Consider the following 15,814-nt stretch of genomic DNA (forward strand, 5'->3'; position numbering starts at 1 on the left):
AAAAAGTTGGAGATGTAAATTTCTCTCAACTTTAAAAAAAAACTGAAAGAACGATAAACCTGCGGTGCAGGTGCAGCTGCTGACGGTACATTTTAATTTTTGCTTATTAGTTCACATTTAAAATTTCACTTGTTTGTTAGGAACCCAATTTGGCTGCATGCTAATTTCTGTGATAAGCAAACCTCACATAGTTAGCAACTTGGCATCGATACGATCGGTGTGAAATAGGTTGCCTGACTTCCTGTCTTATTGCTTGCAAACAGGCTGTAATCTTGCTAATGAATACTAAATTTAAGCTCCTTGATCTCAGAACAAAATACAAACACGAGCATCGCCACACTAGAGTGAAACAGATCGATGCACTGATCCTTTATTTGATGATGCACTCAAGAAAAAAATGCACATGCCAAACCCAAACACCTGTAAGGTATCCGCGGCTCGAACAAAATCCGTAGGCGAAAAACACCACCTGACCTGCTTCATAGTCACACTCATCATTTTCTTTTCTGAAATGAAACTCATCAACTACAACACTATAGAGCAGCCTGATGCTGCAAAGATAAGGCTGAAACCATGTATCACCAAGTTCTTATTATCGCCAACTGACACAGCCTCAGTGATGCTCATCTTCATCATCATCGTGCCCATCTGGATCACCTCCATCACCAATGACCTTGAGTTGTACACAAAGTCAAGAAAAAGAATATTTCAGCCACTGCTAACCTGCCAAACCAACAGCAAAAACCAACTACTGATGTACATCGTTTATAACTGTTGGTGTATTTGTGAGCCCATGTATAGAGGCCCATCTAGAGACCCATGTATATGATCTATATTTCTCACCTTTCTACGGTTTGGAGGAATACATCTGATTATTTCCTTCTACATGGTATCAATAGCCTAGGTTTCCCTCTTCCCTCTCCTCCCACACTCCACTGCCGCAGGTCGCCATGGCCGGCTCCACCTCCCCTCCCTCTTCCTCCCCTGTTCCAGCTGCCGCCGCCGCCTACCCTGCCGCCGCCGCTTGGAGCCGATCTGCGGGTGCGGGGGGCGCCGCTGCCTACCCTGCCGCCGCCGCCTGGAGCAGATCTGCGGGCGCGGCAGGCGACGGAGCCTCTGCCGCCGCCGCCTTGGCAGCCCTGGTGCCCCTGCCCGACCCTACCGCCGCCGTCGCAGCCGCTGGCGCGAGCGCGGGGTGCGCGGCGAGTGCCTCTGCAGCTGCTGGCGTGCGCGCGAACGTGGCGGGTGCAGGGGGCGTCGCCGGCGATGGGGTCTCTGGCGCACCAGACTCGACACCACCGCCGCCACCAGGGCCCCTACCTCCTCTGTCGCCGCCTGGGCTGCCACAGCCCCCTCCCGGGCCGCAAGCGCCCACGGCCGTCGACACCGCCGCCGCCGCCCATCGCGCCACTGTCGCTGCGGGCAAGCAGCCCCCCGACGACGCCGCCATTCCTGACGCTTTCCCCGCGCCAACCGCGCCCCCTCCCGCGTGGTTTGGTCTCGGGATGGCGCCCGCGGATGCGCCGCTCGCCGCCGCCGCTCTCCGAGGGCAGCAGGCCGACGCCGCTCTCGCCGCGGCCCTCCTCGCCGCCAAGTCGGAGGTTTCGGCGGCGCAGGAGCGGGTCCGTGTGGCTGCCCTCGCTTGGGAGCGCGAGCGCGCCACGGCCGATGCTCTCGCCCTCCGGGTCGCCAAGGCGGAGCACTACTTCCGCGTCTCCTCCGGCCAGCTGCCCGTCGTTCCCGAGCACGGCGCCTCTTCCTCCCACCAGGCCCTGCCCACTGGATCTGGACCCCGGCACGACCCGACCGACCCCATGGTCGCTCAGCTCCACCTCCAGGCCGCCGGCGTCCAGAACATCAGGGCCCTGGTCACCATCCTCCTCGACCCCACGTCCTCCTCCTACGGACGCTGGCGGGACCAGGTCCTCCTCGCCCTCCGCCGCTACGCCCTCGACGACCACGTCCTCGTCGACTCGCCGATCGAGGCGCGGGACGTGGCTGCGCCTCGACAGCGTCGCCATGTCCTGTATCTTTGGGACCATCTCCCTAGATCTTCAGGATCTCGTCAGGACCCACGGCGGCACCGCGCGACAGGCCTGGCTGGCGCTCGAGGGGCAGTTCCTCGGCAACGCCGAGTTCCACGCTCTCCAGCTCGACGCCAACTTCCGCACCTTCAAGCAGGGGGACCTCTCCGTTGGTGAGTTCTGCCGGCGGATGAAGGGCATGGCTGATGCTCTTCACGACCTCGGGTGTCCGGTGTCCGATCGGGTCTTGGTGCTCAATGTCGTGCGAGGCCTGAGCAGCACCTATGACCACCTGAAGACATGGATCACCCGCCAGAGGCCCTTTCCCTCCTTCCTGCAGGTCCGGATCGACCTCGCCCTCGAGGAGATCACCAGGGGTCTCGCGCCCGGATCGTCCTCGTCCACCCCCACCACGCTCGTTGCTGCTCCACCGGCTTCCTCCGCCGCTCCTGCCACCTCCCTTTTGGTGCTGCTCCCGCCGGGCAGATCGGAGGGGGGGTAGGGCCGTGGACGTCGGCGGCGGGGCGGGGGGGGGGTGGTGGTGGTACTGGTGGGGGCCGTCGGGGCGCGCCGACTCCCGCTCCTGCCCCTGTCCCTAGAGGTACGTCATGGCCATCTTTCAGCAACCCATAGTCAGGGCGCATCTCGATGTGGTCCTTCCAGGGCGGGGGGGGGGGCTCGTCCTCAGCTCCAGCCAGCGGCCATGTTCACCAGTGCTGCTCCCCTCTTCGCGCCGTCCTGGACCCCGCCCGCTCAGCCCAACCAGCAGCCGACTTGGCCTGGGTGGTGGGACCAGGCCGCTCTGGCGCAGTCCTTCAGCACCATGGGACTGACGCCGCCGGTCAGTACCAAGTGGATCGCCGACTCGGGTGCCTCCTTCCACACCACCCCAGATGCCGGTATCATCTCTTCTGTCCGACCCCCACACCCCTCTTGTCCTTCTTTCATCATGGTTGGTGATGGATCTTGTCTTCCTGTCACCGCCGTGGGTTCTGCTCCTGACTCTTTTCGTCTTCCCAATGTCCTTGTTGCTCCTCAGATGGTTCACAACCTTCTTTCTATTCGTCAGTTTACTGCTGACAATTCTTGTTCCATTGAATTTGACTCTTCTGGTCTTACTGTGAAGGATTCGGCTTTCCGGCGTCCGCTCCTCCGATATGACAGCTCGGGGCCCCTTTACACCCTGCGTCTTCCTGCTTCCGCTGCTTCGCCTTCGACTTCTTCTTCGTCTGCTGCTTTTGCCGTCTTCCACCACCTGGCACCGCCGCCTTGGTCACCCCGGCCGCGACGTTTTGGCTCAGCTCGGTTGTAGTACCGATATTCCATGTACTCGGACTCCTGCTAAGCACCTTTGTCATGCGTGCCAGTTAGGTCGTCATGTCAGACTTCCTTTCTCTTCTTCTTCTTCGCATGCTGCGCATGCCTTTGATCTTGTTCACTGTGATCTATGGACATCTCCTGTACTCAGCATGTAGGATTATAAATATTATCTGGTGGTGGTTGATGATTTTTCTCATTACTCTTGGACTTTTCCTTTGCGCGCCAAGTCTGAGACCTTCCCCACCCTCCTCCACTTCTTTGCCTGGGTGTCCACTCAGTTTGGCCTCACCATTAAGGCCGTCCAGTGTACAACGAGCGTGAGTTCGATAACTCCACCTCCTGTTCCTTCTTCCTCTCTCGAGGTGTTCAGCTACGTATGTCTTGTCCGTATACCTCTCCTCAGAACGACAAGGCTGAGCGAATGATTCGCACAACGAACGACGTTGTGCGCACCCTTCTGATCTAGGCCTCTCTGCCCCCGAGCTTCTGGGCTGAGAACCTCCACACCGCCACCTACTTGCTTAACCGTCATCCGTCCACTACTTCTCCTGCTCCCACTCCACACCACGCTCTTTTCGGTACCCCTCCTCGCTACGACCACCTTCGGGTCTTCGGGTGTGCATGTTACCCTAACATCTCCGCCACTGCTTCTCACAAGCTGGCGCCCCGCTCGACTCGGGTTTTTCTTGGTTACTCTCCTGACCACAAGGGGTACCGATGCTTTGACCTCACATCTCGCTGCGTCCTGATCTCTCGACACGTCGTGTTTGACGAGTCGGATTTCCTCCACACCTTCCTCTAACCCCGAGCTGGAGTCGCTGTTTTCAACTGACCTGGTGGTTCAGCCACCTTTACCTGTTTGTTCTTTCCCTGCAGGTTTTTCCGGTGCACCGGCACCGCTTCTGGTGATCCCTGTTGTGCCCAGCGCGGCCCCGGTGGCCGCTATCGCGCCACGCACGGCCCCAGGACCTCCTGTCGTGCCGTGCGCGGCCACGGGGTCTCCTGCTATGCCACACGTGGCCCCGGTGCCTCCCCTTGCACCTGCGCGGTACACTCAGCCGGTGCAGGTGTACCGGCGTCGTTCGGCGCCGGCACCGGCGCTGGCTCCGGCTCCGGAGGCTCCTGCGACGCCTACACCGGAGCTGTCGCCGCCGTCGCCTTCGCCGCCTCGGTCTCGAGTCGAGCCGGCGGTGTACCACCCGCCAGTCGTCCATCGGGATCCTCAACATATCTATCCCATGGTGACTCGGCGGATGGCGTCTCAGGCCGCGACTCTCTCCGCCACCGAGGGGGAGCCGCGGGTCTCTCCGGTACCTTCCTCTGTCCGCGACGCCTTGGCGAATCCTCACTGACGTCGCGCGATGGAAGAGGAGTACGCAGCTCTTCTTGCTAACCAGACATGGGACCTCGTGCCGCGTCCGTCTGGTTGCAATGTGGTCGCAGGCAAGTGGATCTAGACGCATAAACATCGGGCTGACGGCACACTAGAGCGCTACAAGGCTCGCTAGGTTCTCTGGGGTTTCACCCAGCGGCCTGGTGTGGACTATGATGAGATCTTCAGTCCAGTGGTGAAGCCTGCTACTGTGCGCACGGTCCTCTCGCTTGCGCTCTCTCGCTCTTGGCATGTGCACCAGCTGGATGTGAAGAATGTGTTTCTTCATGGCACTCTGTCAGAGACAGTCTACAGCTCTCAGCCAGCGGGATTTGTGGACTCCAGTCGTCCGGACATGGTCTGCAGACTCAACAAGTCTCCCTATAGTCTGAAGCAGGCCCCTCGGGCTTGGTATTCTCGGTTCGCCACGTTCTTGCTGACATTGGGGCTCACCGAGGCCAAGTCTGACACGTCTCTCTTCATCTACCACCGTGGGGATGATACTGCCTATCTGCTGCTCTATGTCAATGACATTGTGCTCACAGCCTCCAGTCAGCAGTTGCTTCAGCGCGTCATCTCCTCTCTGCAGCATGAGTTTGCTATGAATGATCTTGGTCAGCTCCACCACTTCTTGGGCGTCACTATTGAGCCTCGCCCGTCTGGCCTCCTCCTTCACCAGCATCAGTATGCCCTCGATATTCTGGAGCGAGCTGGGATGACTGATTGCAAGCCCTGCTCCACTCCTGTCGACACTCAGGCGAAGCTGTCTGCTGATCTGGGTAATCCTGTGGCTGATCCTACTGCCTACCGAGTCTGGCCGGTGACTTGCAGTACCTCACCTTCACCAGGCCGAATATCACCTACGCTGTTCAGCAGGTCTGTCTCCATATGCATGATCCCCGGGAGTCACACCTTGCTGCGCTGAAGCGTCTCCTCCGCTACGTCCGTGGCACTGTGGACCTCGGCCTGGTCCTTCACCGCTCGTCCTCTGCTGAGCTGGTTTGGTTGTCTACACCGACGCTGACTGGGCTGGCTGTCTGGACACTCGCCACTCTACTTCCGGCTACGCCGTCTTCCTGGGCGGCAACCTGGTCTCCTAGTCGTCCAAGCGACAGCCGGTTGTCTCCCGCTCCAGTGCCGAGGCGGAGTACCGGGCTGTCGCTAACGGCGTGGCGGAGGCGTCCTAGCTACGACAGCTCTTGGCAGAGCTCCACAGCCCGCTCGCCAAGAGTACGCTAGTCTACTGCGACAACGTCAGCGCCGTGTATCTCTCCACCAACCACGTTCAGCATCAGTGGATGAAGCATGTGGAGATCGATTTGCACTTCGTGCGCAACAGGGTCGCCATCGGCGATGTTCGGGTACTCCATGTCCCGACCACCACCCAATTTACCGACATCTTCACCAAGGGACTACCCTCCTCGACCTTCTCGGAGTTTCGCTCCAGCCTCAACGTAGCAGGTCGCTAGTTGTGGCTGCGGGGAGGGGGTATTTGCCCTGCGTGTACTTTCTCGTTGTCCAATCTTGAACACCGCTGCGCCGGTAGTTCAGACTGCGGGGGGAGGGGGGGTGTTGGTGTATTTGTGAGCCCATGTATAGAGGCCTATGTATAGGATCTATATTTCCCACCCTTCTATGGTTTGGAGGAATACATCTGATTATTTCTTTCTACAATAACAATTGGTCAAGGCATTGATTTCAGTTACCACAAAGTACTGCGAGCAGACTGGGCACTCGTGGAAAATTAACAGCCAGTTACAGCGAGTTACATATTTGACAGTTACAACCGACATATATGGTTAGCCTTGACGTACCTCCTTGGCCACCAGGACAACCAACTATTCTCTTGTTATAGTAGGATTCAATCACAGCTGGCTCCTGCAGGTAAAGCATTCAAATGAACAATCTTGCAGCACAGAAAGCCTCGTATGCAAAACCAAAATATGAGAGAGATCAATTGTTTCCACATATCTAGACTTAATATGCAGGCAAGTCAGTACATGTTATTCATATGAGGACATGCTTGGGATTGAAGAATAGGAACAGCAGAACCACAAACAAGTTAAAACAACAGTATACCCAGTTGTGCATTGAAATTATATATATAATTGTTTATTTGTTTTGTTAGGTGCAGCTTACCTCCACAATTACCTAGTTATGTGATACTAAACCCAACTATCACTACCAGGACTCCTTTAGTTAACACGAGCAACATATGTAGATAGTGTATTCAATCACAGAATGATCAACTGCATCCCTTAAGCAAGAACATTGGAGTCAGTGTATGAGTTCACCAGGAAAGACTATGAACTTTTTTTTCTCGAACCACGCAGGAGAGCTGCGCGTCATTTCATTAAGGTAGAAAAAATAAAGGTCTAGACAGACCACAGTCGGCACCAATAAAAGTGCCGCTTACAACCAATTACATTCGCATCACACGTTATGATGGAAACGACCCAACGACCTCAGGCTTAGGCCAAGGAGGTCAACGACCTAGACACCAACTGATGTAACCGGGAAGCCCCAGCTGAACAACAAAGGCCCCCTTCCATACTAACAGACCTAAGAACATCGTGTATACTTGGCCTCTTCTTTTCAAAAACACAAGCATTACGATGTTTCCATAACTCCCAAGCCACCAAGATTATTAAGGAATTAAGGCCCTTGCGAGCTTCTCTTGGAGCTGCAGCAACACTTTTCCTCCACCAGCTTGAAAAACGAACATTCCAAGGCTGTGGCACCAGATGTAACACACCTAGATGGTGCAGGATTATAGTCCAGACCTCGCGAGCAAAAACGCACCCTATCAGTAGATGATTTATTGTTTCCTCCTCCTGATCACATAAAGGGCAAGCCTCCGGATGGGGTAGATTTTTCCTGGCTAGACGATCAGCAGTCCAGACCCTGTTATGGAGCACCAACCATATGAAGAACCTACAACGTGGTGGGGCCCAGGTTTTCCATACTCTCTTCCACGGACCGAACTTGATGGATCCCATAAAGAAAGCCTCATAAGCAGATTTGCTGCTATATGAACCATGCTGTGTTAGCTTCCACTTGCAGTGATCAGCCACATTTTGTTGTAGAACAACACCATCCACCATATCCCATATGAGAAGGTAATCGACCAACACTTCTACGGTAAGGGCTCCCGTGATGTCATGGACCCAACTCCTATTTTGCAAGGCCTGAGCTACAGTCCTTCTATTAACAATTCGCTTTGGGACTGTTTAAAACAGATTAGGAGCTATTTCGGCCAAAGTGTGTCCATCCAGCCACCTATCCTTCCAGAACAGAATTTCCTCCCCATTTCCAACTATAGCATCAACTGCCACATCAAAGAGTGCCTTTGCTTTAGGAGGAACTTCAACAGGAAGACCAGCCCAAGGTCTATCCAGGTTTGTTTTTTGATCCCACAGCCAGCTGATTCTCAGCGCCCAGCCAAAAAATTCAAGATTGTGAACCCCCAGACCTCCATACTTAAGTGGTCTTTGCACCTTTTCCCAAGCCACCAGACAATTGCCACCATTTGCCTGATCATGACCTTTCCAAAGGAATCCACACCTTTTCTTGTTAATGGCCTTGAAGAACCATTTTGGTAAGTCCATGGCTATCAGATGATAAATTGGGGCAGTGGTCAGCACCACTTTTACCATAACCAAGCGTCCTGCCCTGTTCATTAAAGATGCCTTCCATCCAGGGAGATAATCTGCCACTCTATCAACAAGAGGCAGCAGAACCTCTTTAGTTGGTTTGCCAATGGTGAGCGGGAGGCCAAGATAAGTGCAGGGAAAAGCCTTGATGGTGCAGGACAGAATATTTGCTGTGAGGGACAGCTCCTCATCAGAGCAATGAATCGGGGACACAGAGCTCTTGGACAGATTGGTTCTAAGGCCGGAAACATGTCCAAACATATCCAGGAGATGCCGGATAACATTTAGATCCAAATTGCAAGGCCTCAAGAATATGATAGCATCATCCGCAAAGACAAAAACACGGTGTCGAGCTTGCTGAACAGCCAGCGGTTGTAGTAAACCCTCCAAGGTGGCAAACTGGACCAAAGAATTCAAGACGTCCATCACTAATATAAATAACATAGGAGAAAGTGGATCTCCTTGTCTAAGACCTCGATGATGAAAGATAGTGTCTCCCGGTACACTGTTGACCAAGACTTGAGTTGAGGCAGTGGACAAAATCAGACAAAAGAGATCTAGCCACCGCTGACCAAATCCAACCCTTCTTGATGAATTGTAGTTGAAAATATCTAGGTGCATGCACAACAAGTAATCAAAAAATCAAGCCTGACACTTAATGTAAGCTCCAAGTGACAAGTCAGTGCATCTATGACCAACCAATGGTTTATCTAGAAAAGCTCCTTAAAATAATGCAGTTTAAGCATGATACATTTCACTTTATAATTTGTCGTGCCCAATGAGGCATATTGAGTACTTCATATTGTTCAATACATTGAGCAATCTTGCAGCATAGAAAATCTGGTAGTGGTATGCAAAACCAAAAAAGATGGGGAGGGAGCGATCAAGAACTTCCACATATCTAGACTAAATATACAGGCAATTTCAGTACTCATAATGCATAGGAGGGCATGCCTAGGATTGGTGAATAGCGGAACCACAGACAAGTGAAAAACAACAATCTAAACCTATTATGCATTAAAACAGATTTGTTATGTTTGTGTTTTGCCTTCATGGTTGTCTAATGTCTAGTTAAGTGCAAAACCAACTATCCAACCAACTATGGCTACCAGGGCTCTTTTGGTTAACAGGAGTGACACATGTGCTAAGAGCAAGTATTATAACTGACTGTAAACTAGCTGAATGCTGAGGTGGAGAGATGAGAGGAGAGAGAGGAGTGGGCTGTAAGCTTACAGCCAGCTTCGACACAAGAACCAAGAAACTTCGTGAGTGTGACAAATGGGCCATATATTAACGATGAACAACTAACTACTATACGAGTGGGCTAAGAGGTAGGCTGCAAGCCAGCAGCAGGCTGTATTATTAACCTTGCTCTAGAGTGTATTCAACAATCACTTCATGATCAGTGCACCAACTCAGCAGAAAGCATGGAAGGATAGGAAGTTGAAAATATCCACAACAAGCACTGATACTTAATGCAAAGTTTCAAGTGACAGGTCAGTGATAAGCTACCCAGGGATTTCGTTTTCATGTATGGCAGACTGATGGTGTATTACAACATCTCATTCAGGAAATACAGCTTAAGCATGATAACATTTCAGATACTTATTAATTTGCTATATTATATGATAAACAAGAGATGCATCTGGTGAGCCAAAAATATTTACTTACAACCATGCTAAGAGTGATGTGATGTGTCATAAGTTGTCACTGGCACATTTTTGTCACGCGGCTACCACAAATTGAACCACTGGCAGGCCAGCTAGAGATGAACCCGAGCTACATCCATGTGCATTTTCTATACCACATCACACAGTTGATGCGATTCTACAAACCCAGGTATCGCACGTAACAAATATCAGGGCAGCAATCAAGTCACCTTAGTGCCAAAGGGGCCGACGGGAGGATCCATGTCGAACCTCTTCTTCCCCTGGACAAACACGCGGACACATTCAGATCAAATGCGCCCGCAGCCCCCGTAAACTCAAACTGACACCCCTCACCTGGAGCTCCGCCTCGAGCTCCTCGCGCTCCAGCCCCGTGGCGATCGGCATGACATCCTCGACCTTGGTCGGCGCCGGCTTGTCGCCTGCGCACCCACGGGCCACCGATCAGAACAAGCCGCTCGGTGAGAGCCGGAAGCAGCTGGAGATCTGAGGGCCGGGCCGGGGACGCTTACCAGGAGAGGAGAGGAGGGGCGAGGTGCGCCGGAACGTGGCCGGCGCCGTGGAGAGGGGCGCGGCGCGGGCGGAGGACGACGATGTGGCGGCGGCGGCGCGCCGGAGGGAGGAGGCTAGGGTTTGGAGGCGGCGCCACATGGCGGCGGCGGCGGCCGTGGCGGCGGTTGTGTTCTCGGGTCGCCCCTCGCGGAGGTGGGGCTGGAGATGCCGGGGGCTTGTCAGGTGCCGAGGTGCGTGGGCTTTTGGAGCTTCCGTTTCAGGCTGGCCGGTGACCGCACCACCCGCACTGCAGCAGGGAGTGAGGCGGGGTTTTCCCATGCGCCGTCGCTATAGCGAAAACGTACTATGTTCCCGAAGCAATTCGAAGCAAGGGCGGGCTATACGCTGCGCGCAGGCGCGCCGCGAGACAGCCATGTCACGTCCTGGATTCACAACCACCGCCCACCCGGCTACATCAGAGGCTTGAAATAGTGCGCGCTACTTGCTCGACGAAAGGTAAGGTCTCAACGGTGAGAATGCATTGACTTTTGTTCTAATCTTTTTCTTACATTTCAAAATGAACAATATCGTTACGAATCAATTGTCCCATATCAGCAACCCAAAGACAGTGACTCGCACGTCCCATCCATTTAATCTCTCTGATTGAAGCTAAACAGAATCTTTGCCAGGTAACCTGCACAATGAAGGAAATGTGGTTTCTTGGTTCTTTCCAAATATCAACTGTTCGATGCTCTTGTCTGCATTGCTTGACCTTGACATCTATACATTGGCATTTTACAGTCTAGTAGCTACGTAGCATAGACATTAGACCACATCAAAAGGATAGCGCCTTGATTCCTCCACCCTTGGCCGTGTTTGGTTGGGGGTGTAAAAAATTTCGCGGAAACTTTTTGGCCCTTTGACCACTAATTTAGAGTAGTTAACGAAGTCTAATTACGAAACCACCTCCACAACCCCGTGTAAATCGCGAGACGAATCTAATGAGTCCTTTGACCGCGTGATTAGAGGATGGTACTGTAGCATCACTGTAGCAAATCATTGATTAATTACCGTCATTAGATTCGCCTCGAAAAGTTACATCCATCCCTGAAAAGGTTTCGCAAATAGACTTCGTTTAGTACTCCATGCATGCATTCGTCTTTTTGTGTAAAAGTTTTTGCGGAAAGAACCAAACACGGCCCTTAACGACTTTTAGCATGTTTTCGCAATATGGATTCAGCCTTTCAGAGTCACAGCAAATAGCTGGAATTTCCTGCCTGGAAAGCAGTGTGTCTAGAACACATGGCATTCCTTCAGCATCTTGCATAGCACATCTTTATTGATTGAATGATGTGAAATGTGATTGTCGTGGTTTGTGGAGACCCACAGCCAGGTGGCGTAGTGCACCCGCCTAATCTCAGAGGGTGAGTACTCGGGGAGGCGCTAAGCGATTCGGCATGTCTACCTCGGGAGCAAGAACACAAGAACACTCAAGAATTTAGAGTGGTTCGGGCCGCCGGAGCGTAATACCCTACCTCCACTGTGAGTTGTATTGCTCTTGCATATGAATCTATCATCTGCCCAAACTGGGTTCTGGCCTCTGCCGGGACTTCTTCGGCCTTCGCTAAGTCTAACGGGCATCTCCCTTTTATAGCCCAAGGGGACGCGTACACAGGCGTTGAGACCCCGACAGGTGGGTCCAACGCGGATGTATAGTATACTGCGCAGAAGGCATTAATGGTGCTACAGTGGTTGAGAATCTCTCTCCGGATACGTTTCATCGCCATGTGGACTCTCTGACCGAGGAGTGGATTCACCTGTCCTGTCGGCGAGGCGCTCATTGAGGTAGTGTAGGTTGCGGCGTAGACTGTTGGGTCTACCGCGTAGGCGTCATGATGGGCGAAGGCGAGCCGTCGTGTCCAACTGGCGTAGCAGACTGACATGCGTGGTGTGGGCGGCGCCAGCGGCTGTACTGTGTGCCTTGGTAATGCGCGATCAACAGTGCAGCCTGGCAAAAGTCGCCTCGGGCTCTGCTGTGGAAGAGCGCACTTACGTCTCCCGTATTGAATGCGGTAGGTGGGCGAGTCTTTTCGAGGAAGCTTCGCGGCCGCGCGCGTGCCTGCACCTGCGGATACGTGGCGGCTCCGGACCCCCCAGGTAGGGTGTCTGTTCCCTCCTCGCTGAGGGTCCGGATAGTATATGGGGGTCCGGGACCCCGTGGGGGTCCCGGACCCCCGGCTGTTTTGGCTGAGCGCTCCCTTCTCCGGGACACGCGGCGTCACCGGACCCTTCCCTAGCAAGGAATGGGTCTGGGGCCGTTGACCGGGTGAGAAGGGCTTCGGACCGCGGGGGTCCAGTTGCTCAGGCCGTCACCGCGTAGTCAAGGATAACTACGAGGCTCTCGCCTAGTCACAGCAACACCTCTGGGACACATGGTGACACCGGACCCGTCTCCGAGTGGGAAGCGGGTCCGGGACCGTTGGTCCGGTGAGATGGAGTCGGACCCCAGAGGTCCGGCTGCTCAGCTCCTTAGGGCATAGTTACGGATAACTACGCGAGACTTGCCACAGCAAGAGGGGGTACCCTAGTCTAGAGGTACCGACAGTGATGTATTCTATTTCAGCTTGGGCTTCACTCTGAGCCCCATTGTTTCATCCCAACATGAAAGAGCCATCAGTTATCACAGTGTTATATGAGATCACTAAGTTTACAGTAGAGGCTCAAGTTGGAAATGTCATGAGTTCCTCTTTTATTTGGATGCTGAACTTGTCATACTCATGGATATATGCACCACATATAGTTCCTGTGAACAGAACATAATAGGAAGTAATTGCTCAATGATAAATATTCTATTCTATTCTATCTTCTGCTGGTGCAATGCACCAGAAGCAGCACTGTTCCTTTTAATTTGCCAAGCACCTACCCACAAAGCTACATGATCGCTCATTAGTCACGTTCCACCTACTACCAATTTGGATATTTTTACTATAGTTTTGTTTTTCCCTTTTCTGGTGAGAATACAATGCTATGGTTATTTTTTTCGAAAACGCAGGAGAGCTGCGCTTGATTGCATTAGAGAGAGAAAAAAGTCCCCATACATCTCCCACCTCTCATACGGGGACCAAATAAGAGAGATTGGTACAAAACTAAAAAACCAGACTAGCCTATGGCAAAAATAAGAACATGACCAGAACACCTTGATCAAGAACCTAGATTACATTAGCCAAACCTAGTGTTAGACAGAGTCCTGATCTTGTACGGCTTAGAGCCTGGCTACCAGCCGGCCAGCCTTGTTTAGTATGTTTGATTAGAGATATATGGGGAGGAGTCCTGATCCTATACGAGGTTTCCTTTTGCCTCACGATCCTCCTCCCCTATATATGTAAATGTATTGTCTCTCAATTAATCAATCTACTATTTCCACAAATCCAATCTCTTTCATGGTATCACGAGTCTAGGGCTAATCCCTTCTCCTCTTCCGCTGCACGTGCGCTGCCCGCCGACGCTGCCTCTCCCGCGTCCGCCGGCTTTGCGCCCGCGCGCTGCCCTCCGTCGCCGCCCCCTGCGCGACCGTCGGCCCTGCGCCATCTTCCCCTGCGCACCCTTGCGCGCGAGATTCCGCGCCGCCAGCCGCGCGCCCCTGCGCGCCTCTGCACGCGGATCCCCTGCGCGCCTCTGTGCATGGAACCCCGCGCGATTCCGCTCCGCGCTTCCGCGCGGCCCTGCGCTGCCCCACGACGCTGCTCACCTGCGCGTCCGCCGGCCCTGCGCTATGGCTCAAGACGGCTCTGGTGTCGAGACTGAAGCCGAGATCCAGGCCCGCACTGAGAAGGCGCGTGCTGAGCAGGAGGCTCGCGATGCCGCTCGCCTGCGCGCCGAAGAGGCCGATCAGGAAGCCGCTGCCATCCTAAAGGAAATCGAGGCGGCCTCCGAGCGCCTTCGTGCTGCCCAAGAGCGCGCCGCTCGTGTGCGTGCTGTGTCTCAAATTCCTGAAGACAACCATGGCGGCACTGATGATGACGGCTCCGACGCCGGCGGCCCCCACGGTGATCCCTTCGCTGCCGCGCTACTTCAACAGGAGGCCTCTGTCCTCCACAATCTTCATGCCCAGGCCGTCTCCATCCAGAACATTCGTTCCCTGGTTCCGCTACTCCTCGACGTGAACTCCACCTTCTACGGCCGCTGGAAGCAATCGTTCCTCGACGTTCTCGGCAAGTACTCGCTCCAGTCCCACGTACTCTCCGATGCCGTTTCACCCCACTCACCTTCATGGGTGCGGATGAACTGCGTCGTTCGTACCTGGCTCCTCGGCGCCATCTCCGACGACCTCGCCGACACCATCTCCGAGCGCGACGCCTCCGCTCGAGTGATCTGGCTCGCCATCGAGTCCCAGTTCCTGGGGAACCGCACCACCCGTGCCATCTACGCCGACCAGGAGTTCCGCGCCTTCACTCAAGGCGATTTGTCCGTCGTCGACTACTGCCGCCGCTTCAAGCGCATGGCCGAGGATCTTCGCGATCTCGGCCAGCCTGTCTCCGACGAGATGCTCGTCCTCAACATCGTTCGCGGGCTGAACGAACGCTTCCAGACTCTTGGTCTCCACATCAGGTGCACCACCCCCTGCCTTCGTTCTTGTAGGTCCGGGATGACCTGCGCCTTGAAGAGATCACCATGGCCAAAGCCCCTCCCGCAACCGCTCTCGCTGCTGTCTTCAATGGCGGCTCTAGCAGCAGTGGTGGCAGCTCTGGTGGCCCCAAACCACAGGCCAAACAACTACAGCAGCGTCCCTCTCAGCCGCCACAGCAACAGCAACAACCTCGTCGTCAACGTGGTGGCAAGTGGTGGAACAAAGAAACCAAGGACAACACCTCCCAGAGTGCTCCCGCAGGCGGTGGTGGCACCTTTACTCCTGGTGGCGCCCTTCCCCCTGGCGTCTACACGTACCGGAACCCGTGGACCGGTGCCATCTTCATGTGGCCTGGACCGCAGGCTGGACGCCCCTCCGTGCCCCAGCAGGCGCCTCTCCAGCAGCTGCAGGCGCCCCAGACCTACATCCGCCGGTCCTCCTGGCCAGTGGGCCGGCCAGTGGGGCGTCCCTCCTCCCGCTGCTGCTCCTCCCTCCTTGGTGCAAGGATGGGATCAGCAGTCCTTGGCGAGCAACTTCCAGACCATGACGCTTCAGCAGCCGCCGCAACATGAGTGGTACTTCGACACTGGTGCCACCAGTCACATGGCATCTGACTCCGGTATCCTTTCCTCTTCCTCAGTTCCTTCCAGTCATTGTCC

General features: G+C 54.4%; 1 protein-coding gene across 3 annotated transcripts; it reads right to left on the minus strand.

The window, feature by feature from the left end:
- Positions 1 to 272: 272 nt before the first annotated feature.
- On the minus strand, positions 273 to 10,879 carry LOC120664463 (cytochrome c oxidase subunit 5b-1, mitochondrial-like). 3 transcript variants are annotated; one of them, XM_039943709.1, is made up of 5 exons: positions 10,549 to 10,879; positions 10,373 to 10,458; positions 10,249 to 10,299; positions 6,531 to 6,594; positions 273 to 723 (listed from the first exon to the last, which is right to left on the minus strand). In XM_039943709.1, exons 1-5 carry the CDS (start codon positions 10,865 to 10,867, stop codon positions 719 to 721), a joined length of 525 nt encoding a protein of 174 aa, XP_039799643.1. In that variant the 5' UTR covers positions 10,868 to 10,879; the 3' UTR covers positions 273 to 718. The 3 variants fall into 3 exon arrangements, with proteins under 3 accessions (XP_039799643.1, XP_039799641.1, XP_039799642.1); XM_039943707.1 differs by having other exon boundaries at positions 273 to 679; positions 10,549 to 10,877; XM_039943708.1 differs by having other exon boundaries at positions 273 to 673; positions 10,549 to 10,866.
- Positions 10,880 to 15,814: the final 4,935 nt, after the last annotated feature.

Source organism: Panicum virgatum, chromosome 3N (assembly GCF_016808335.1).
Source record: "Panicum virgatum strain AP13 chromosome 3N, P.virgatum_v5, whole genome shotgun sequence".
NCBI lineage: Eukaryota > Viridiplantae > Streptophyta > Magnoliopsida > Poales > Poaceae > Panicum > Panicum virgatum.